Source organism: Balaenoptera ricei, chromosome 6 (assembly GCF_028023285.1).
Source record: "Balaenoptera ricei isolate mBalRic1 chromosome 6, mBalRic1.hap2, whole genome shotgun sequence".
Classification (NCBI taxonomy): Eukaryota; Metazoa; Chordata; class Mammalia; order Artiodactyla; family Balaenopteridae; genus Balaenoptera; species Balaenoptera ricei.
The window spans coordinates 121830506-121853297 of NC_082644.1; the positions used below are offsets into that span (position 1 = coordinate 121830506).

The following is a 22792-nucleotide window of genomic DNA, read 5'->3' on the forward strand; positions in this document are numbered from 1 at the left end:
CTGCAACAAGAGAAGCCACCGCAATGAGAAGCCCGCGCACCGCAACAAAGAGTAGCCCCCGCTCGTCGCAAGTAGAGAAAGCCTGCGCGCAGCAACGAAGACCCAACGCAGCCAAAATTAAATAATAAATTAATTAACTGAAAAAAACCAAAAAAACCAAAAAACCCCAAAAAACAAAAAAACAAAAACGGACCCACCGCGAGGCACCGAAATCCAAAACCTGCAACAGGTCAGGCCCTTTCCCCACTAAACACAAACCACCCAGATAAAGGGAAAGGCAGATGGGCAGTACCTGGGGTGTTCTGGGCACTCGAGGGTACCTGGAAAAGAAACCAGAGTAGCGTCAGTGCCTCAGGGAAGTCCCCAAGGGCCCAGACCCACTTCTCCACCCCCACCAAGACCACCACTAGCCTGTCGCCCCGCCCCCAACGCGACTCCACCCAAAGGCACCCTTGGGAGAGCTCATCTCGGCGGGGTCAGGGCTGTGTGGGCTTTGCAGGGAGAGGCAGGGCGCCTGGCTGTCCAGGCAGGAGGGCACGGGGGTCCATGGCTTGGATGGGCCACCACAGGACCGTATTTGGTCCTCCGACCAGCAACACTGTTTTGTCATTTCCTCCCGAGGTGACCGGGCTCAGGGACACAGCCCCGAGCGGAAAGACTCAAAGATTTGGCCACCGGCACCAGGCTGCCACCCCAGCGGGGCCAGTGCCCAGGGCAGCAGGCGCCCAGTGGCCCCCACGCTCCACCCAGGGTGGGTACGGCAAGGCGGGAGGAACACACGCTGTGGAGCCAGGTGGGCCTGAGTGCCAGCGCAGGCCCTGCACCCCCTGGACTCGCCTCAAAGCCCCTCAGGGCCCCAGAACCTCCCCGGGAGACGGGCAGACGGCTCCCAGGGGCGTCTCGGGCTGGCCCCGGCCTGCGCGGACCCGGAAATGCCTCTCTCCCCGGCTGGACAGGCACCATCTGCCCCGTGCTGGCTGTGCCACTGGGACGGGAGGGAAGGGTGGCGGGAACCAGGGAAGCCCGTGCCTGGCACTCACCCTCACTCCTCACCTGCAGGGGCAGCGAGTCCCGGGCACCAGCCTGGAGCAGGGTGGGCGGCCGGGCCTTCCTCTCCCGGACGACCTCCATGCAGCCAGCTGTGTCGATCTGGAACAACTGAGGGACGTGGACACACGACACCACTTGACAGGAGGCCTTCCTGCCCATCCGGAGGCCCCCCACCCCCTGCAGGGCCAAGGCCACGAGAGTGTCTGTGGAAGGACTCAGGCCAGCGCTGACCACAGCTGCTCTCGTGGAGCAGACCCAACGCCCCAGAGGCCCGGGCTGGGCCCGCACAGCCCCTTGAGGCTGTGGCCACGTGGCTCAGGCCCTAGCCAGGACTCGGGTCCTCCGGGCCGCCTCAGTGCTGCCGCCTTCCTGCCCTGACCCAGCCCCTCGGGACGGCCAGGACCCTCTTCCCCTCAGCGCCCAAACCCTCCCACACAGGGCTTAGCTGACGGCGGCAGGGACACCGCCCCATGGCTGCCCCTTCCACGCTGAGTTGAACGCTGAGAATCGTAGGCCACGGAAGAGCCATTTTTAAGGATCCACAACTTTAAAAAGCTGGACTTTAAGTGAATCCACCACAAACTTCAAAACTCCACCAAAAACGCAACGCACAAGAGAAAAAAAGTTGTGCATCTGTGGCTTCTTACCTGAATGAAGAGGGTGAACACCGGGGTGCTGGCCAGGTGGGCGCCCTGCAGCCGCCTCCTGATGCCGTCAGCTGAAGGGGACAAGGGCACGTGTGCAAAGGGGCCCAGAGACTGAGCACCAGGCAGGGGCCCCAGAGAACCCACACCCAGCTGCCGCCGCGTTCAACCAGAAAGAACGGTGAGGACCTTGCTGGCAGGCTGGCACACGCTCCTGAGCCCCGAGAGTCCTGCCCCCCCAGACAGTATGACCCACGTGCGGGCACCGACGCACTCAGAATCCCGAGAAGATGCTCCCGCTTAGGCCTGAGTGTCTGGTCACTTCCTGAACCGGCCACCAGGTGCTAAGCAGAACGGGAGAGGCAAAACCAAACCCCCCACCAGGTCGACACTGGGCGGACGGTCCCCTCCCCTGTCCACCCTCCCCGGCAGGGCAGCTGTGACCTCCATGTGCCTGCAGGTCCCCTCCAGTCCCCCTTCCCCGACCGACTCTACCCCTGGGCCCCACGGGAGGCTCCCGAAGGGAAGGGGCCCCCGGGCAGTACCTCGACTGTGCGCCACGGCGGGCCTCCGGGGAGCGTGTGGCAGGACGACCTCGCCCACCCACGGGCTCACGGCCATCAGAAGCTGGTGCTCAAGGAGCCTCCTCTGCAGGGCGTGTCCCTGGCGCCGCTGCCTGGTCCTGTGCCACAGCGGCCGCACGCAGGGCCTGGCCCCGCCACTGCCACCGCCGCCAGCAGGGGTGGGCCCCGGGGCGGCGCTGCGCAGGTGCGGCTGCCTCAGCTCCTTCTGTGGGGGGAGAAGGGCCCTGGGGCTCCTGGCCAGGCTCAGCTGCAGGACAGCCACGCGCCCACCCTCACCATCCTCCACTCCTGCTGGTGCCGGAGTGGGGTGGGGATGGGAGACGGGACGGGTGCTGGGCATCAGGGTGGTCTTGGCCGCCTGGGGCGCCGCGTCTGGCACCAAGTGGCCACGTTGGTCTGAGCGCCTGCAGCGCTGTCTCCAGGGACCCCGAGTGGCCGTCCCCACCCTGACAGACCACGGGAGGCTGCTGCTTTTGGGCACATGCACGGCTCCCTGCCCAGACCCCAAAGTGCCCCATACCTGTGCCCTGGGCCGCTGGGAAACACTCTTTGGAGTGTGGTGACCTCAGAGGAGGGCACGGGGTCCCTAAGGCTGGGCTCCAAGAAGCTGCCCAGCTCGGCCACACCCAGGACTAACAGAGTCCCCGTTCCTCCGGGCAGCTCCCTGAGCTGATGACACGACGTGCCTGAGACAAACCCTGGGGCTTAAGGCCCTGCAGTCACAGACTCAAGGAGAGATGATCCCACGTGGCATGGGGGCCGTGGCGTCCACTGTCCCTGGTGTCAGAGAGTGGACTTCCAACCTCGCCCAGCACAAAACAGCCGCCCCCAACGTGGACGCCACCCAGACGTGGCCAGAGCCGTGTCTGGGCCCAGGGCCTCGACACGTCCACGGACATGCCCCCGTGTGACCGGCTGAGTCAGACCTGAGCAGGCGGACAGCAGGACCCTCCACAGGGGCCTCCCTGGACTCAGGTGACCGAAGGGATAGCTCGTCCTCGCTGCGCCCGCCTCCCGCCCCGCAGCTCGGGGCGGCACCCACCCTGTCCCTGCAGCTCTGCCACGGAGCCTTGAAAGCAAGCAAGCTGGGGGATTCCCGGGCGGTCCAGTGGTTAGGACTCAGCGCTTTCACTGCCGGGGCCCGGGTTCAATCCTCGGGTTGGGGAACTAAGACCCAACAGCTGTGCGGTGTGGCCAAAAAAAAAAAAAAAAAGCAAGCAACAAGGTGGGGGAAATGGAGGGGCCGGCCTCAGGAAGCACGCTTCTGCCTGGGCAGTGCTCCGCAACGAGTGGACGGGTCAGGAGCGCACGCTGCAACGTGCAGGGAGGAGATGCCTGCGCGAGCCTAGGCCACCCCCAGCCCTGAGCGCAGCCTCGCTGACCCCAAGCAGGAGAGCTCCCACCCGCCCGTGCCTACCTGGCGCGCCGGCCCCATGCAGCTCGAGGGGCGAGCGTCCGCCGAGCACGGGCATCCGACGCCTCTCAGGCTGGCGCTCTGGGTCCTGCAGGGGGTCCGCGCCTGGCCCGCCGGCTCTGCTGGGGCTGAGGCCGTGGCGCAAGCTTCCCGGCGGCCACCCTGGGCCACGCTGGAGCCCTTGGGAGGGCGGGGGCAGGCATCGCAGGGTCCTGGCCAGCTCCCGGCGCCCCCTCCCCACAGCTCCCTGGCGCTCTGCCGGGCGGGAACCCACAGGGCCACGTCAGGCACCGCATGCTGTGCCGGCAGCAGCGCCTGGCCACCTGCCAGGGCCCCCGGGGCCGCCTCTGGCTCCGAGTCCTCGCTGTCCCCGCTGCTGCTGATGTCCCCACTGGTGGTGCCGCTGTCCCCGCTGCTGGAGCTCCACCGCACCCTGCGGGGGGGCCGCCGCCCCCGCCTGCGCCGCTGCCGCTTCTGTAGGAGGAGGGCTACTTGGAGGTCCCAGCCCCCCAGGGCTCAGCGACGGGGGACAGCGGGCAGGCGGGCCAGGCCTCTAGGGAGAGGCCTCGAGTAGGTGCGCCTCCAGGGGGCCGAGGGGGCTGGGCGTGCTGGGTGGAAGCCCCCTCCCGCTGCTCTGAGGAGGGAGGCCGGGCGCCCTCTGCCCTCGGCCGCCTGGAAGAAGAGACGCCACGGCCGGAAGCCAGACGCCCCCATTCTCGCCCGCCAGCCGCTCTCCCCTCACCCCGCCTGGGGTGACGCTAGCCCCCGCGGGCTGGGGCCTTCGGCTGACTTTTAGTAAAGCCTCACCCTGACCATGAGTTTCCACTTGCTGAGGCACTGGGAGCCCGTCCGATGGGGTAGTTCAGAGGCTATTTTTGCCCAGTGACCTACAAGAGCAAAACAACATGGAAGTTACTTTTTACAAACAGGTTTTGACAACACAAGCTTAGCAGCTTGGAGAAGAGGGCTCCTCTCCACCACACGCTGGTGGCCCCTCTAGCAGACTCGCACCGTGTCCCGTCAGAACCCTCACGCTGCTCCACACCCGAGCAGCTCCATGAGAAGTCAGGCATCTGACTCTCAACGGAAAACCAGCCCGAGGGAAGTTCTAGCAAACACACAACCATGAGAAAAAAGTCACCCACGTTTACGTGAAACAGCCCTTGAATACCTGGTATTCCAGGCTTCTAAACCGGACGTTTCAAATTATCTGGTGTTTTCTGCCAGACAGTGCTGGTGGGGCACTGCTTCTACGGGGCAGTGTGACTGCGTGTGACAGAACCCTCAAACCTGGCACTGCTACGTCTGAGGATTCCCTCTAAGGAAACGTTACAAATATAAGCAAAGACTGAGCCACTGAACCCTCAGCTCGTTCCACCCCTGTAACAAAAAATGAGAAGCGATTTAAATTGTCCACTAACAGAAAACTGATAGAATAACCTGCGTACTATTACCCAAGGAAATATATCACGATTACTGAAAATAACACTAGGATGCAGAATGTGTAAAGATATAGAAAAATATTAGTAACAGATAACATAACAACACATCATAAAGTAAAAAATAGCTGCTCAATTAAAAGTGGAATGACTCAACTTAAATAAGCTGGCTCTTCCTAGGAAAGCCACCCACACAGGGAAGTACCCGGCAAGAGCACACCAGCAGACAGCAGCCACCTCTGGAGACAGGAAATGAGTTACGTTCCTTTCCTTCTTTTCATACATCTCTGCTTCTAAATTTCCTATAATGAACATGAATTAGTTTGTAAAATGAAAAAACCACCACTACCTGCTGAGATGATGAAAAATGGGGCAGAATGGGAATTCCCTGGTGGTCCAGTGGTTAGGACTCTGTGCTCTCACGCCGAGGTGCAGTCTTTGGTCGGGAAACTAATATCCCACAAGCCACGTGGCACGGCCAAAATATAAAAAAAAACAGGGCAGAAGAGCTGATGACCAGGGAGGCAGCCTGGGATGAGAGCAAACCACAGGCCTCCAGTGGTATCTGCAAAACTCCACCATGAACTCAAAGCTGTGAGAAGCCCTCGGACAGCAAATGCATCAAGAACTCACCAGAGATGCCAAGGCCACGGAGCAGGAAGACCCCGCGCTGACCCCCCGTGGACACACCAAGACCGCGGAGCAGGAAGACCCCGCGCTGACCCCCCGTGGACACACCAAGACCGCGGAGCAGGAAGACCCCGCGCTGACCCCCCGTGGACACACCAAGACCGCGGAGCAGGAAGACCCCGCGCTGACCCCCCGTGGACACACCAAGACCGCGGAGCAGGAAGACCCCGCGCTGACCCCCCGTGGACACACCAAGACCGCGGAGCAGGAAGACCCCGCGCTGACCCCCCGTGGACACACCAAGACCGCGGAGCAGGAAGACCCCGCGCTGACCCCCCGTGGACACACCAAGACCGCGGAGCAGGAAGACCCCGCGCTGACCCCCCGTGGACACACCAAGACCGCGGAGCAGGAAGACCCCGCGCTGACCCCCCGTGGACACACCAAGACCGCGGAGCAGGAAGACCCCGCGCTGACCCCCCGTGGACACACCAAGACCGCGGAGCAGGAAGACCCCGCGCTGACCCCCCGTGGACACACCAAGACCGCGGAGCAGGAAGACCCCGCGCTGACCCCCCGTGGACACACCAAGACCGCGGAGCAGGAAGACCCCGCGCTGACCCCCCGTGGACACACCAAGACCGCGGAGCAGGAAGACCCCGCGCTGACCCCCCGTGGACACACCAAGACCGCGGAGCAGGAAGACCCCGCGCTGACCCCCCGTGGACACACCAAGACCGCGGAGCAGGAAGACCCCGCGCTGACCCCCCGTGGACACACCAAGACCGCGGAGCAGGAAGACCCCGCGCTGACCCCCCGTGGACACACCAAGACCGCGGAGCAGGAAGACCCCGCGCTGACCCCCCGTGGACACACCAAGACCGCGGAGCAGGAAGACCCCGCGCTGACCCCCCGTGGACACACCAAGACCGCGGAGCAGGAAGACCCCGCGCTGACCCCCCGTGGACACACCAAGACCGCGGAGCAGGAAGACCCCGCGCTGACCCCCCGTGGACACACCAAGACCGCGGAGCAGGAAGACCCCGCGCTGACCCCCCGTGGACACACCAAGACCGCGGAGCAGGAAGACCCCGCGCTGACCCCCCGTGGACACACCAAGACCGCGGAGCAGGAAGACCCCGCGCTGACCCCCCGTGGACACACCAAGACCGCGGAGCAGGAAGACCCTGCGCTGACCCCCCGTGGACACACCAGAAGTACAACTACTCACAGAGTTAGCGCACGTGAGGATGGTCTGAAGTCCACCAAGATATTTTCCACAACTGAAGGCACAAAGAAGAAACCAAAAGGAGACGGGTAGGAGGGGTAGAGACGCGGTGCAGTCAGGATGCACACCTCCGGGTCAGCAGCCCACAAATGGGAGGAACATCACCACCACAGAAGTCTTTCTCCAGGAGTGAAAGCCTGAGCCCCACACTGGGCTCCCAATCCTGGGGGGTCCTGCACCAGGAAGATGAGCCCCTAGAACATTTGGGTTTGAAAGCCAGCAGGGTATACACTTGGGAGAGCCAGAGGGCTGTGGGACACAGAGACTCCGCTCTTAAAGGGTGCACTCAGAATCTTACGTGAGACAGCGGTTTGCAAGGAACCTGGGTCAGATACACTTGCCCATGGTGGAGAGCCTCCCAGAGAGGCAGGAGGTAAATGGAGCTCCCCCTGGGGATGGAGACGCTGGTGGCAGCCGCTTTGGGGAGCCAGGTCCACTGCAGTAACACCAGTGCTGGTGGGCACCATTCTGGAATCCTCCCTCCAGCCTATTAGCTCTGGGGACACGGCCCCGCCCGCCAGAAGCCCTGCTCCAAGCACCGCTCCCCCACCCCGGACGTGCAGCCAACCACGCAGGAAGCCTACCCTTCCCTGCAGCAGGCCCACAGCCGTTGTACCAGGGCTGGCCCCGCCGACCAGCACCACAGTAGTTGACCCCGACACAACAGAAGGGCCCACAAAGCCCATATAGGGGCACCCCTAGAACACAGAGCTCTGGTGACCAGAGAAGACTATACTGCTGGGCCCACAGGATGTCTCCTACGCAAGGCAACTTCTCCAAGATCGGGAAACCTAACTGACCTAACACACAGAAATAGATAGAGAGAATTAAGCAAAATGAAATTGACAGTAACGTAATAGTAGTAGGGGACTTTTAACATCCCACTCACATCAATGGACAGATCATCCAGACAGAAAAAAAAATCAGTAAGGAAGCACTGGCCTTAAATGACACGTGAGACCAGATGGAATTAATACATACATACAGAACATGTCACCCCCAAACAGGATACACATTCTTTTCAAGTGCACATGGAACATTCTCCAGGATAGACCACATGCTAGGCCACAAACAAGTCTCAATAAATTTAAGGGTAAAATCATATCGAGCATCTTTGCTGACCACAACAGTATGAGACTAGAAATCACCTACAAGAGGGACTTCCCTGGTGGTTCAGTGGCTAAGACTCCATGCTCCCAATGCAGGGGGCTGGGGTTCCATCCCTGGTCAGGGAACTAGATCCCACACGCATGTCGCGACTAAGAGTTCGCATGCTGCAACTGAAGATTCTGCATGCCGCAACTAAAAAAGATCCTGCATGTCACAACTAAAAAGATCCTGCGTGCCGCCAACTAAGACCCGGCACAGCCAAAGTAAATAAATAAATACTACAAAAAAAAAAAAAAAAAAAGAAAGAAATCAACTACAAGAAAAAAACTTCAAAAACACAAACATGTGGAAGCTAAACAATCTGCCACTAAACAACCAATGGGTCACTGAAGGAATCAAAGAGGAAATAAATACCTGGAGACAAATGAAAATAGAAACACAAAGATCCATAATCTATGGGATGCAGCAAAAGCAGTCCTATGAGGGAAGTTTATACCAATGCAAGCCTATGTCAGGAAACAAGAAAAATCTCACGTAAAAAATCTAACTTTACACCTAGAGGAATCAGAAAATGAAGAACAAAGGTCAAAGTAGAAGGAAGAAAATAATAAAGATTAGAGTGGAAATAAATGAAACAGAAATTTAAAAAGTAACAGAAAACAATCAATGAAAGTTAAGTGCTGGTTCTTTGAAAAGATAAACAAAATTGATAAATCTTTAGCCAGACTCATCAAGAAAAAGAGGGGGCCCAAATTCATAAAGTCCGAAATGGAAAGGAGAAGTTACAACCAACACCACAGAAATATAAAGGATCATGTAAGATTATTACAAAAAAATTATACACCCAAAAACTAGACAATCTAGAAGAAATGGATAAACGCCTAGAAAAGCACACTCACCTAAGACTGAGTCAGGAAAAAATAGACAATATGAATAGACTGATTACCACTAATAAAATTGGATCAGTAAAAAAAAAAGAACAAAAAAAAAAACAAAACAAAACTCTCAACAAACAAAAGTCCAGGACCAGATGGCTGGCTCTACAGGTGAATTCTCCAAAACATTTAGAGAAAAGCTAACACCCACATGTTCACAGCAGCACTATTTACAACAGCCAACACACGGAAGCAACCTAAGTGTCTATCGATAGATGAATGGACAGAGAACAATAACGAAAACGTCGTGTCTGTACAGACAGTGGAACACTGCTCAGCCACGAAAGGAAAAAACAGAAATCTTGCTATTGGCAACAACACGGATGGACCTAGAGGGTGTTAGGTCAAGTGGAATGAATCAGAGGAAGTGTGACTGCACTTGTGCACGGGGTCTAACACACAAAACAGACAGACAGACAGACACCAGGCCTGAAGATGCAGAGAACAAATGGGTGGTTGCCAGAGGGGAGGGGTGAGGGGTGAGGCCGAACAGGTGAAGGGGATTAGGAAGTACAAATCTCCAGGTACCAAATAAATAAGCCAGGGGACGCTCTACACGGTAGAAGAAACATAGTCAGTAATGTTATAATAACTTTGTACGGGGACAGATGATTACTAGATTTACTATGATCACTCCCTAACACATGCAAATGTTAAAATGTATGCAGTATGTGTGAAACTAAAAAAACCAAAACAAAAAATAAGAACTTACCGACACCATATTTTTCTATTAATTCAATTAACTTTTCCTCTTCTTTGGAATTCCATCGTCCCTTTTTCAAGCTAAAATGTAACCTTCTGAGATACCTGAAAGCAACATAAAAACAAAGGGACGTTTTAGAAGCCAAGATGGCCTCCTGCTGCTGCCCTGGCATCTGCAGTGGTTTCTAAGCTATGACACCCAGGGCACAGGCAACAGAAGTAAAATACAGGCAAACTGGACTTCAGCAAGATTAGAAACTTTTGTGCTTCAAAGGTCACCATAAAGAAAGTGAAAGACAACCCACAGACTGGGAGAGGATATTTGCAAACCACGTATCTGCTAAGAGACTTGTATCTGGAATATATAAAGAACCCTTATAACTCAATTTTAAAAATGGGCAAAGGACAGAAATAGCTGTTTCTTCAGAGAAGATACACAAATGGCCAAACACAGGAAAGCTACTCAACATCATCAGTCTTCAGGAAATGCAAACCAAAATCACAGTGAGATACCACTTCACTCCCACTAGGATGGCTCGAATCACAGGTAGTAAGTGTTAGTGAGGATGTGGAAGACTGGGACCCTCTTACACGGCTGGTGGGAATGTAAAAGGGTACAGCCACTTTGGAGAATAGTCATTCCTCGGAAGTTAAGCAGAATCACCATGTGACCTAACAATTCCACTCGTAGCTGAGAGAAATGAGTATGTATATCCACACAAACACTTGTACACAAACGTTGTTTCCAAGGTTCACCCATGATGTAACACCTATCAGAATATCACTCATTTCTAAGGCTGAATAACATTCTGGTGTCCATACAGCATGAGAAGCGCATTTTGTTTATCCACTCATTTGCTGATGGACACTTGGGTTGTTTCCACCTTTAGGTTGCTGTGAATAGTGCTGCTATGAACACGGGCGTACAAATTTCTGTTTCAGTCCCTGATTTCAATTCTTTTGGGTACTGGGTGGAATTGCTAGATAATGTGGTAATTCTCCGTCTATCTGTTTGAGGAATCTCCATACTGTTTTCCAAAGTGGCTGCACCATTTTATACGTTTTATGATCCCACCAACAGTGCACAAGGGTTCTGATTTCTCCACATCCTCTCCAACACTTATTTCCCATTATTTATAAACATTAACCATCCTCAGGTGTGTGAGGTGGCATCCTGCTGTGGTTTTGGCTTTTATTTCTATAATGACTAATCGTGTTGGCATTTTTTCATGCGCTTAATGGCCATTTGCAAGTCTTCTTTCGAGAAACGTCTATTCAAGTCCTTTGCCCACTTTTTTTTTAAAAATAAATTTATTTATTTATTGGCTGCGTTGGGTCTTCGTTGCTGCACGCGGGCTTTCTCTAGTTGCGGCGAGCGGGGGCTACTCTTTGTTGTGGTGCACGGGCTTCTCATTGCAGTGGCTTCTCTTGTTGCGGAGCACAGGCTCTAGGCGTGTGGGCTTCAGCAGTTGTGGCATGTGGGCTCTAGAGGGCAGGCTCAGTAGTTGTGGCGCACAGGCTTAGTCGCTCTGTGGCATGTGGGATCTTCCCGGACCAGGGCTCGAACCTGTGTCCCCTGCATTGGCAGGCAGATTCTTAACCACTGCAACACCAGGGAAGTCCCCTTTGCCCACTCTTGAACTGCTGTTTTTTGGTAGGGAACAGTGTTTCTTTGTGGGGTGATCAAAATGTTCTAGAATTGATTGTGATGATGGCTGCACAGCTCAATAAATACACCGAAACCCACAGAACTGTACACTTTAAATGAATGGATTATATGTGAATTACAGAATAAAGCTGTTAAAAAAAAAAAAAAAAAAGCAAGCCAAGAAAAGGACGAAGCTGAAGCTGCCTGCCAGAAACCCTGCCACCAGAGATCTGGGAGAGGAATTTAGATCATAGGGCTCAGGGAAACTGCCAACCAGGGGATCTCAAAGGATGTCCAGTTGAGCCTGTACAAAAGTCCGGTTTCAAAAAGAAGCTGTCCTGCCTCCCGAGCAGGTGAGCCCTGGTACGCCTAGCCCCCAAGGCCACACCCTCCTCCTCCGCCAGCAGATCACCCTGGGCCAGTCTCCCAGCCCGGCCCGCGGCCCACACGGAAGCAACCCCAGCAAGGCCTTCCCTTGCCCAGCGCTGTCCGACTCACCGATCTCGGCACTGGACATCGCTCCTACCTGGCACCTCTTCCCGGATTTTAAACCAATCCTGCTCCCCGTACTTGGCAACCGCCTGAAGCAACTTCTGCAGAAAGAGGGGCAAACAGTCCCTCTGCTGCCACAGTCACGACCTCCCCGGCCCCAGTTCAGTTTTAAACTCCAGGCTCCAGCTCCCCTGGGCCCTGCAAGCGTACCGCATCTTCCTCTGGGGCCCAGAGACCCTTCTTCAGGCTGGGGTCCAGGCTCTTGGTCCAGCGGTAGATGAGCTGCATGGAGTCCCTCCCCTCCATGTAGTAGACGACTGGGGACAGAGGGGCTTCGTGGGCGCCATGCCTGCCGGCCGCCCGGGACAACAGGGCCCCCACGCCGCCCCCCGGCTCGCACGGCCGTGACCGGGGCACGGGCGCGGGACTCACTCCGCCGGTAGGGGATGTGGCTGCCGACGCGCATCTGCTGCACGAGCTGGGCGAGCACGCGGTCCTCCTCCTGTGTCCACGCGCCGCGCTTCAGGGCCGGGCTGTGCTGCTGGTGCTTCTGCAGGCACTGGAAGGCGCTGCGCCAGGTCTGCCGGGGCCAGAGCACAGCGCGGGGCAGGGGGGGTTATGCCGGGGCCAGAGCACAGCGCGGGGCGGGCCGGGGGTTACCGGCACGCGCCACGCACGGGGGACACCCGACTGCGAACCAAGGCTGCACTCCTGCCAGGCCCCTGGGGGACAGTGCAGAGTGCCCCCGACAGAAGGCTCGGGCCCACTAAAGAGGGTCCCCAGCACCGGCTTATGAAAGCAAGTAGGTCCACACACCGTCAGAGCTCCCCATGTATGTGGCACCAAAACCGTACTGTGAACTCAAATTCCCAACGGAGGCCTCAGCTCAGACAAGTCTACGCGTGAAGGTATCCTGCAGGGCACGTGCCAGCACCGTGGCACTGACCCTGGAGCCCTGAGTCGGTCTCTCCGAAGCCCCCATCAGGGGCGGCCAAGCGGCGCCCGTGCAGGGGGCTGGGGTGCTGGACAGTCCCTAGTGTGGCGTCTGCGTCCGGGACACCCTCGCAAGGAGAGCTCCAAGGCGACGGCCCCCGGCTTCCACCCGAGTTCCAGCTGAGCACACAGCCCCCAGTGCCTGCCGCGAACACTTTTGCCCCAATCCGCCCCCTCACTCGTCTCCTATGCGGAAGGGGTTTCCCAAGAGCCGAGTAAGGTGGTGTGAGCTGTCTTCTTCCGCAGAGCAAGCTCTCTGGTTACAGAGCGCAGGCTGGGCGGCCTCCTGCAGTCCGTTTAGCTGAGGTGTGCGGGTGGTGAGGCCTCTGGAGACGCGACACGAAAAGCACGACCCACTGAAGAAAGAACTCGTAAGCTGGACGTCATTCAACTTAAAAACTTCTGCTCGATGAAAGACGATGTCAAGAGAATTAAAAGACAAACCACAGACTGGGAGAAAATGTTTGCAAAAGACACATCTGACAAGGCCTGTTATCCAAAACACACAAAGCCCTCTTAAAACTCAACAATCAGAAAATGAACTACCTGAATGAAAAACGGACCCACAGACACCTCACCAAAGATGGTATACGGATGGCAAGGAAGCATGTGAGGAGAAGCACCACGCAGTAAGTCGCCAGGGAAATGAAAATTAAGATGAGGCCCCACTACGTCCCTATCCGAATGCGCAAGATGTGGACCCCTGACAACACCAGATGCTGGTGAGGGTGTGGAGCCGCAGGAACCCTCATCCGTGGCTGGTGGGCACGCAGATGGTGCAGCCACTTTGGAAGACAGCGTGGCGGTTGCTTACAAAGCTAAACATAATGATCCAGCGATGGTGCTCCTTGGTATTTACCCCAAGGAGTTGGAAACTTCTGTCCACCCAAAACCCTGCACATGGATGTTCACAGCAGTTTTATTCATAACTGACAAGTCCTGGAAGCACCCAAGATGCCCTTCAGCAGGCGAATAAAAAATAAACTCTGGTCCATCCAGACAATGGAATATTATTCAGCGTGAACAAGAAATGAACTATCAAGCCATGAAAAGACACAGAGGAACCTTAAATGCACGTCCGTAAGTAAAAGAAGCCAATCTGAAATGGCCACATGTTGCATGATTACAAACACGTGACATTCTGGAAAAGGCAAAACTATTGAAACAGTAAACTGAACGGTGGTCGCCAGGGGGTGGGGGAGGAAGGAGGCACAGGTGGAGCACGGAGGACTCGTAGGGCACTGAAACCATCCTGTACTAGACGATAATGGTGGGTACACGTCATTCTACTTCCGTCGAAACCCACAGAATGTGCGAACCCCAAGGTAAACCATGGGGGATCACGACACGTCAACGTAGATCTGTCCTTGGTAAAAAAACGTGCCACCTGGTGAGTGACTTTCACGACAGGGGGGGCTGTGCACGTGCGGAGGCAAAGGTGCGCGCGAGACCTCTGTACCGTCCTCTCCATTTTGCTGTGAACCTAAAACAGCTCTAAAAAACGGTCTGGGGATTCCCTGGCAGTCCAGCAGTTAGGGCTCCGCGTTTCCACTGCAGGGGGCACGGGTTCAATCCCTGGTCGGGGAACTAAGATCCCGCAAGCCGCATGGTGTGGCCAAAATACACACAAAAACAGTCTTAAAAAAGAAAAACACTGAGGAACTAAAGACATAAAGGGAATTCTCTGGCAGTCCAGTGGTTAGGACTCGGCACGTAGAATAATTTTTCTAAAGCCTCATTTACCAAGTAAATAAAAGCTAGTGTACCAAATTACACAGCAGCTAAATGTATACAGCAAAACTGTGAGAGACACAAGAACAAAACGACTTTTTAACAGTTATGTCAGGCTTCGTCCAAGTTCCATCAATACAATTCTTTCAGAGAGCAAAATTCAATAATAAAATAAACTCCATTTAATAGGCTTATATGGAAATCCAGACTCCCAGGGCAGAGAGCACGCTTTTGTTTTTGAATGGCTCTGGTAAGTTTCGTTTGGTCTGCTGCAACCACGTGCTTGACCACAAAAGTGAGAAATTTAAGAAATGGAGATTTTTACAGACTGCATTGTCAGGTCATAAAATTCAAACTAAAGAATAACAAAAGGGATTCCAACAAACCTCGGTATTTAAAAATGAAAAAACACATTCCTTCATAAGCTAAGATCCAAAGAGGGAATGAAAACTGAAATCACAGCCACTCCAAAACCGATACAAAGGAGACATTTCATACCAAGCTGTTCTCAGAAAAGCAGGCCTTAAATGCCTTCATCGCTAAAGACAGAGGTGAGAGTGAGAACTTAGTTCTCACCTTAGGAGACGAGAAAGACAGCAAAACCCAAAAGAAACCAGGAAAAGGTTCTTCTCACACCACCAAAATAAATCTCCCTCAAGCTTACTAGGGAGAGACAGGCGGGAACTCGGGGAGGGAAGGGATTTGGACGGAACTCAAAGGCTGGTCTGGCATGTGGGTGGAAGGCACGTGAGCTCTCAGAGAGGCAGCGGGGTCTGAGGAGCCTCCGAGCTCCGCCTGGGGAGGCGTGGAGGGGGGACCCTTCCCTAGGGCCACACCCTCGACAGCTCCAAGGGACGACCCTGGCCGCGGCGCGACGTGCAGCCCGCAGACCCCCGAGCCCGCCCGGGCCCTGCAGCCCTCACCCCCAGCTCCTTGGCGATCCTCTGCCAGTTCAGGTGGCCGTGCCTGGCCGCGATGCCCTTCAGCTGCTCCACCTCCTGCGTGCTCCACTCCTGCTTGCTGATGCTCGGGTGCTCGCAGTTCTGCCAGAACCGGCGGATCTCCTGTGCGCCGCGGCTGCCCTCGAACTGCACACAGAGAGAGCTGTCTGCGGGGCCGGGGCCCTGACAGGGGCTGCTGGGCTGCGGGGCTTGGGGGCTCCGTCTAGGGTGCCGAGACGTGCCAGCAGGGAGGGCCCCGAAAACCACCCCACGCTGTGGACACGCACTTGACCGGAGAGGGTCGCGGCAGGTCTGGCGGCCACGCGGGTCTCGGCCTCGCTGCCCGGTGCTGACCCCCACCCCAGCTTCCGGGACAGAGCCGCCCCAGCTCACGTTGACGTTGGAGATCTTCTCCCAGTCGTGGTCGTCCAGCCTGTCGCCCAGCAGGGCCTCCTCGGGGAGCTGACTGGAGGAAGGGGCCAGGGCACGGGGTCACGCCCGGGTGCCCTCGGTTCGCCCCGCGCGACACCCTCCCCGGCAGGACCCCACTCACTTGATGTCCTGCACCTCCTTCTCAGCCTCCCTGGCCTGCTTCTCCAGCACCTGCCTCTCCACCTCACTCGTGCTGCTCCTCTGTTTCTGCTGCAGATACTCGAGCCTGAGAGGCAGGAAGAGGCACCAAGGTTACCAACGGTGCTGCTGTGCCCCGCGGGGGCACGTGGGGGTCTCCGGGGCTGGCTCGGCCTTTCCACAGATCCGGGACGCACCCCGCAGAGCTGGTCACCCTGTACCACACCACGCAGCATGGCGACGGGGAGCACAGACTCAGCACGGGGTCCAAAGGCGAACCCTGCTACCGCAGACGAGCCACTCACTCTCTGTAAGCTGCCCTGGCCCTTGCGCCCGCAAAGAAAGCAGCGGCCCTCCCTCTGGGTGTCACGACGGCCACACTGGCGGCCAGCGTGGCGATATTAATGCAGGTGACAACACTACCGGCGCCCCACGTCCCAGAGCTTGTGTCCCAGCTCCCAGCCCTGCGCCCCGCACACAGCGAGGCCTCCAGACATCCTGACCCTCACGCCCAGCACCGAGGCCGGAGCTGCAGTTACCACTACAGGAAATAACTGTTTGCAGAACAGGCCGAGCAGAAAACCCAGCTCTCCTACAGCCTGAGGAGCAACCCAACCGTCACCACAACAGATCCTGACCCACACGTCAAGCCGTGAGAAAGTGGGCAGCCCCTGGGACCCCTGGCCTGACCCCAGGTGCTGTGACGTGATCACGAGACACCGTGCTATCAGCACACATAAGATGCATGTCTTGCAAATGGTCCTCACTTGCAGGGGTGGAAACTGAGGCCCAGGCCAGAGAGAGCACCCAGGTCACATGACTTACTTGGCCGCCAGGCCTGCCCCGCCCTCACGCTCCACCCTAGACATCCGGCTGCCTTACATGGGAGAAAGTTCAGGAGCAGTGCCACGCCCGCTGCAGCGGAGTGACCCCTGCAGAGCAAGGGGCGCGGCTAACGGGACCTCTGGCCATCACGAGCCGCCAACCTGGACCGGCCCCGCCCGGGGGCAGGTGGCTTCCCATCGCCCGCGTTCAGACTTACTTGAGTAACTTGGGCTGGAGCAGACGCTGCAGGCGGTCGCTCACCACGGACTTTCTGAGCAGGACCTTCTCCCAGGTCTTCCCTGAGAAGCAAGAAGGAGGATGCGGTCGTGCCGTCATCCCCAGGACGCATGTGCCTCGGTCAGACCACCTCAGCGACCCCTGTGCCCCGGTCAGACCCCCTCAGCGACCCCTGTGCCCCGTGCAGGCCCGTGGCGAGTAAGCGAAGGTGCTGGCGGGCGCCCCCCAACCCCACCCCCGGGCAGGGCTCCCCAGGGCTGCGTGCTCAGGAACGGGGCGGGAGCGACCAGACAGCGAGCCCGGGGTGGGGGGCCGGGCCCGCCCCTCACGACAGTGTCACCGCAAGGACCCCAACCGGCACGGGAAGAGCAGGGCTTCGGGTGACCAGGCCCAGCGGTCAAGGCCCCGAGGAGCCTGGCGGCCCACGCCTGCGGGGAGGCCTGGGCACAGGCAGGGCGGGGTGAAGGCCCCTCGAGCCCGAGCCGGGCAAGTGCTGAGCTTTGGGCCTGGGCTCTCACACTTGGTCACCAGGAGCTCCTCGAAAGCCTTGATGCCCTGGGCGGCCCTCTCCCGCATGTCTTCGTTGGCAGGAGGCCCCTGTCGGAAAGTGTCGTGTTATGACGTGGATGGAACCCGACCGTGCTCCCCGCCGGCACCCGCGACCCCATCCCCCAGCCTCTCGAGCAGCCCGGCCGCATGCGAGGCCGGGCCCCGGACGCCTGGTCCTAGAGCGCTGCCTTGAGAAGGGCTCTGGACACCACCCGGCGGCACATGGTGGGCTCAGTGACTCCACGAGTGCTGACGAGGGGGGCGGGACTGCCATCAACCACGAGGACACCTCTGCTGCCAGGACTCCACGCCCCTGCCCGTGCGCCACCTCTCCAGGAAACGCGCCAGGGGCTTCTCTGTGCAGCGAGCTCAGCTGCCACCTTCCAGGGGAGGAGACCTTGACTTCCACCCCTGAACCCGGCAGAGTTTTAATTTAGAGAGGTTGGGGAACACTCTCCTGAAGAATCCAAGGGAAGTCACCACACCCACAGAAGGCCATGGGGACGAGAGCCCCTTCCCACAGAGCCTGCCCACCCTCCCTGACGAGAGCAGAGCCTGCACCACTCACCACCCCGGTGACCTTGTCCTTGAAGTAGGGCTTCATGAAGTGCCCCATGTACAGACTCGAGGGCAGGTTCCTGCTGTCCTTCACCCTGGGGCCCTTGCACCCCACCAGTTCCCACATGACTTCCTCCTGTGGCAGACACAAGGGGCCACCTGTGGGCCAGGCAGCAGTGCCTCCCCTTGGAGAGGAGGGGACCCAGAGCCCTGGTCCTGGGAGGCCTGGCTGCAGGGTTCTCGGGGCCAGACCCTGTCCTACCTGCTGCTCCCGGTTCTGGGCCAGCAGCAGGCTGACCTCGGCCAGCTTCTCCTGGAGGACCTCCTGGTAGACCATGTTCAGCTGCAGGCAGGTCTCTGGGTCTTCAGGGAGTGCCTTCTCCCTGGGGTCGTCCTCATCATTGCTGGCCTCCCCCCACCTTTCTCCTTCCTGGTGACAAGCGGAAAACTGCAGGTAAGGGAACACTCCCGCACCCTCCGGGCCCCAGTGGAGCTACATTCTGGCCGCTGGGCTGGTGTGAGACCACCCTGACAGAGGACCACACAGCGTACGGACACATTCCCTAGTTTACGACAGTTCAATTTAAGTGTAATTTCTGGGCTTCCCTGGCAGCGCAGTGGATAAGAACCTGCCTGCCAATGCAGGGGACATGGGTTCGATCCCTGGTCCGGGAAGATCCCACATGCCGCAGAGCAACGAAGCCTGTGCGCCACAACTACCGAGCCCACGCTCTAAAGCCTGCAAGCCACAACTACTGAGCCCGTGTGCCACAGCTACTGAAGCCCGCATGCCTAGAGCCTGAGCTCTGCAACAAGAGAAGCCACCGCAACGAGAAGCCCGCGCACCACAACAAAGAGTAGCCCCCGCTCGCCACAACTAGAGAAAGCCAGCACGCAGCAACGAAGACCCAACGCAGCCAAAAATAAATAAATAAAAAAAAAAAAAAAAAAAAGTACTATCTAAGAATGCATCTCAGGTGGCGAAGCGTAACGAAATAAGCAGTTTTCACTTTCTACAATAAAAACTTCTGTAAAACTTGGACTTTGTAAGAGGCTCGCTGGCAGCCGCAGTGAGCGGGAACATGGGCCGCTGCAGTGTTGGCAAGACTGAAAACAGAGCCGGCCCCAATGTCTATCTCGAGGCGATGAGTCTAAAAACCACGGAACTACAGTAAATCCATATCAGAAGGACCACCCAGCTACTACAAATAGGAAGCAATTCTGTTTCCATTGACTTGATACAAAAAAACAAAAACCCAACTGCCAAAATTTTCCAAGCTAACATAAAATTACAACGTAAGCAAAAAGTACTTAAAAAGCGGCACCACCTTCGTGCTTACTTGCCAAGCGCTGTTCTAGGCCCTGGTACCTGTGCACTGACCGGTGCCGTGAGTGCCCCCACGGCACAGACTGGGAAACCGAGGCAGAGAGGTGAATACGGGGCAGGACCCAGGCAGCCCGCTCAGCCTCCCGCGTGTCATGTCACGTCCCCTGAGGTCAGTGGAGCCAACAGGAGCTCAGAGAAAGCAAGAGGCGTGAACACCAAGCTGCTAAGAGTGGTATATCTAGGGGCAACCTTACTTCTGATGATACTTCGGGGTGTTTCCTCTTTACTAACAAATACGCGTTACTTTAAAAATGCAGAAAAACCAAGGTGAGTTCAAAACACCCCCCTCCCCGGACCCCCTGGCGGGCGGGGCGCCTGCCTCAGCGGCACAGCCACCTCGGGCCGGAAGTTACCAAGAGCAGTGGACCAGCCGCGTCAGAGTCCCCGTCGGGCAGCGAATCTGCAGGAACGCAAGCACGTGTGTCAGTAACGACGACGGAAACGGTGGCTGGTGATGGGACGTCACAGGCGCCGAGGAGACCGACCGGCCAGCGCGGCACACGGCGCATCTCCCAGGCAGACAAGAGAGGGGCGCAGGCCAGGGAGGTCCGGAGGGTGGGACGTGTGCTGCGTGGACCTCCCCCTCCCCGCCCGTGCCCAGTGGCCGAGCACTGCCCGTCGGCTGTGTGGAGAAGGCACTAAGCCGAGGGCAGGGTCAGCCAGAAAGAGAAGACGCCAGCCCAACGTGGAGTGCCCCCGGGCGTGCAGAACGATGACCGCGGGGACAACCAGGGCAGGCTTCACAGGAGACAGCTCTGTCCTGGGGGAAGTGAAGCCACTCAGAGGAGGGGACAGGACAGGCACAGAGGCCCCAGTGCCAAGTGAGAAAAGGCCCTGGTGCAGTTGGGAACCGTGAGAGGCTCGGTCTCAGAGCTGCACCTGGGCCTGAGCGGGGTGAGCAGGCCAGGGCCCTGGACGGCTCAGCCACTGCAGGCAGGCCTCCAGCCAGAGCTGCGGGGAGGGACACTCAGGGCCCAGGGAAGCACGCGGAGAGGACAGAGCAAGAGCCCTGGCAGCAGGGGCCTCGGACAGAGGGCAGCTGCCTGAGCCCAGGGAAGAGATCCATGGGGTCTCAGCGGCGGTGACTGTTCAAGCACAGGGGCAAGCTCGGCCCTGGAACCTTCCGATTGCTGAGGAGGGCACACGGCCCCTCCTCCCAGGACAGCCGGCTGCACCACGGGGCAGGGTGCTCGCACACAGCCAGCGGGGCCGGGGGCTGACGAGGGAGGGGTGGTGACACACCGTCCAGCACCACAGCACACTGCGGCTGACCGGAACCCGAGGGCAGACACGGCCGCTCTGACCAAGGAGCGCGGACACCGACCTGCGTCGGAATCCGAGTCGAGACTCGACTCCGAGACGTCCACGTTGATACTCGAAGAGCTGGGATCCAGAATCCTTTCCAACTCCCTGATCTCCTTCGATATTCTGACTCTTTCAGCATCTACATCCATGACGTCTGCCCGCCTGCAACATACGTTATGTTATAAATAAGCCAAGGGGGTGCAGAAATCCCACCGGCCCTCAGACATGCAGCCCTGCAGGGGATTGACCAAAGCAGGCACCGGGCGAGAGGCCGGGCCCAGGGAGCGCTGGGACCGACCTGACACCCACCTGTGCCCTGTGAACTCCCGCTTTTGCTCTGTCAGCTGCCCTGAGGCTGCGACCAGCACAGGGGGAGAGAGTGATGGACACCAAAACAGTCCAACTGCCACCAAGCCATGAGTGAGCTGGCCACCCAGTGCGTTAAAAGGAAGCCACAGTGGCAAAGTCACTAGAGGACAAGAATGAGGCCCATGGACCCTAGGTGCAGCTGCTTGCCCGCGGCGCAGACCTGGACACACAGGGTATTGGGCAAGCGGGCACTGAAATACACACTGACCAGGTGGCAGGGCTCAAAGCCCTGGGAGGAAGCCCCCTGAAGGCAGGGCCTGCTGCAGCCCCAGCATCTAGCACAGCACCTGGCCTTCAGGGCTGTCTGACACTGAACAAACCCTTGCTAAAGAAACAGGGACCTCTTTTCTTAGGAACGAGAATGTGGAAAGTCTAAAAAGGGGTCGAAGGTGGGAGAATAAGTGGGCGGCAGGGGAAACGCCTGGGGAACAGAAGCACAGACGCAGGAGCCCAGACCACGCAGAAGCCTCCTCCCGCCCGTGCAAGGCCTCTCCCCGCTGCAGGCGACGGGGGCCTCCACTGCGACAAACAGGGCCGCCGCCAACCAGAGCATCCCCAGCTCGCGCAGCAGCACAAAGCTGAAATGCGAAGTGTTTATAACCCAACTCGGCTTGAAGCCAGCCGGTCTGCAGAACCGACCGCAGCTCCGGGTGGGCGCGGGGCCACTACCTCCTCGGGCAGCGGGAAGGAGGCCTCCAGGACGGCGAAGCGGTCCCGGCCCAGGGACCCCCGCGCGTCGGGGCGCCCCGCACGCTCTGCCCCCGACGGCGCCCGCGGCGCCCCGGTGATGATAAGCCCCGCGGCGGGCCCCGCGGCGGACCCCGCCGCCCCCCGCCGCTCCTCACCAGCCACCCCCCGGCCCTCCCCCGTCGCTCCTCACCTGCGCGCAGAGCCAGCACCCGGCCTCCACACCCCACGCTTCTAGCAGCAGAGCGATGACTGAGCCGCAGACCGGAAGTCCCGCCTCCAAGGCCTTGGCGGAGGCGCGGGGCACGCCGGGACGGGGCTCTCGGGCGGGCGCGTGCTGCCTCCTCGCGGCCGGCTGCGGGACTCCCCGCGCCCGCCGGCGCCTCGCTGCGGCCCCAAGGGGCCCGGTCACCGGGTCCGGAGCGTCTTCTCCCCCGCGGTGGGACCTCCCGCAGCCACCGAGCCTGTCTGTGCTGTTTCTCCGTTAGCTGTGTCCAGGGTTTTGGTTGAGGAACCGAGGAGAAAACCTGCCGAGCCCTCGCGACTGTCCCGGCCGGGCCGTGCGGGGCCAGTGCGCCGAGCCCGTCGGAGACGACCAGCCTCACCCCGGCGACGCGCCCCCGCGGGGAGGGGCCCTGACCTCCAGAGTGAGGGCGTCTTCCTAGGGGCGGTGGCGGAGTCCTGGAAGGCGAGTTGAGGGTGCC

General features: G+C 58.4%; 1 protein-coding gene across 1 annotated transcript in view; it reads right to left on the reverse strand.

Moving 5' to 3' along the window:
- Positions 1-22384, reverse strand: part of SNAPC4 (small nuclear RNA activating complex polypeptide 4) — a 27003-nt gene extending 4619 nt beyond the window's left edge. Inside the window, exons 1-20 of the mRNA XM_059926042.1 lie at positions 22282-22384; positions 21052-21194; positions 20081-20127; positions 18603-18770; positions 18351-18476; positions 17752-17830; positions 17214-17295; positions 16155-16259; positions 15995-16067; positions 15584-15748; positions 12369-12516; positions 12147-12253; positions 11943-12037; positions 9807-9901; positions 4500-4579; positions 3696-4166; positions 2240-2483; positions 1698-1768; positions 1054-1158; positions 293-320 (exon numbers count right to left, since the gene is read on the reverse strand). Of these exons, the coding sequence (XP_059782025.1) occupies positions 293-320; positions 1054-1158; positions 1698-1768; positions 2240-2483; positions 3696-4166; positions 4500-4579; positions 9807-9901; positions 11943-12037; positions 12147-12253; positions 12369-12516; positions 15584-15748; positions 15995-16067; positions 16155-16259; positions 17214-17295; positions 17752-17830; positions 18351-18476; positions 18603-18770; positions 20081-20127; positions 21052-21181 (2419 nt within the window). The 5' untranslated portion in view covers positions 21182-21194; positions 22282-22384. The remainder of the gene's footprint in view (positions 1-292; positions 321-1053; positions 1159-1697; positions 1769-2239; positions 2484-3695; positions 4167-4499; positions 4580-9806; positions 9902-11942; positions 12038-12146; positions 12254-12368; positions 12517-15583; positions 15749-15994; positions 16068-16154; positions 16260-17213; positions 17296-17751; positions 17831-18350; positions 18477-18602; positions 18771-20080; positions 20128-21051; positions 21195-22281) is intronic.
- Between the last annotated feature and the right edge of the window lie 408 nt (positions 22385-22792).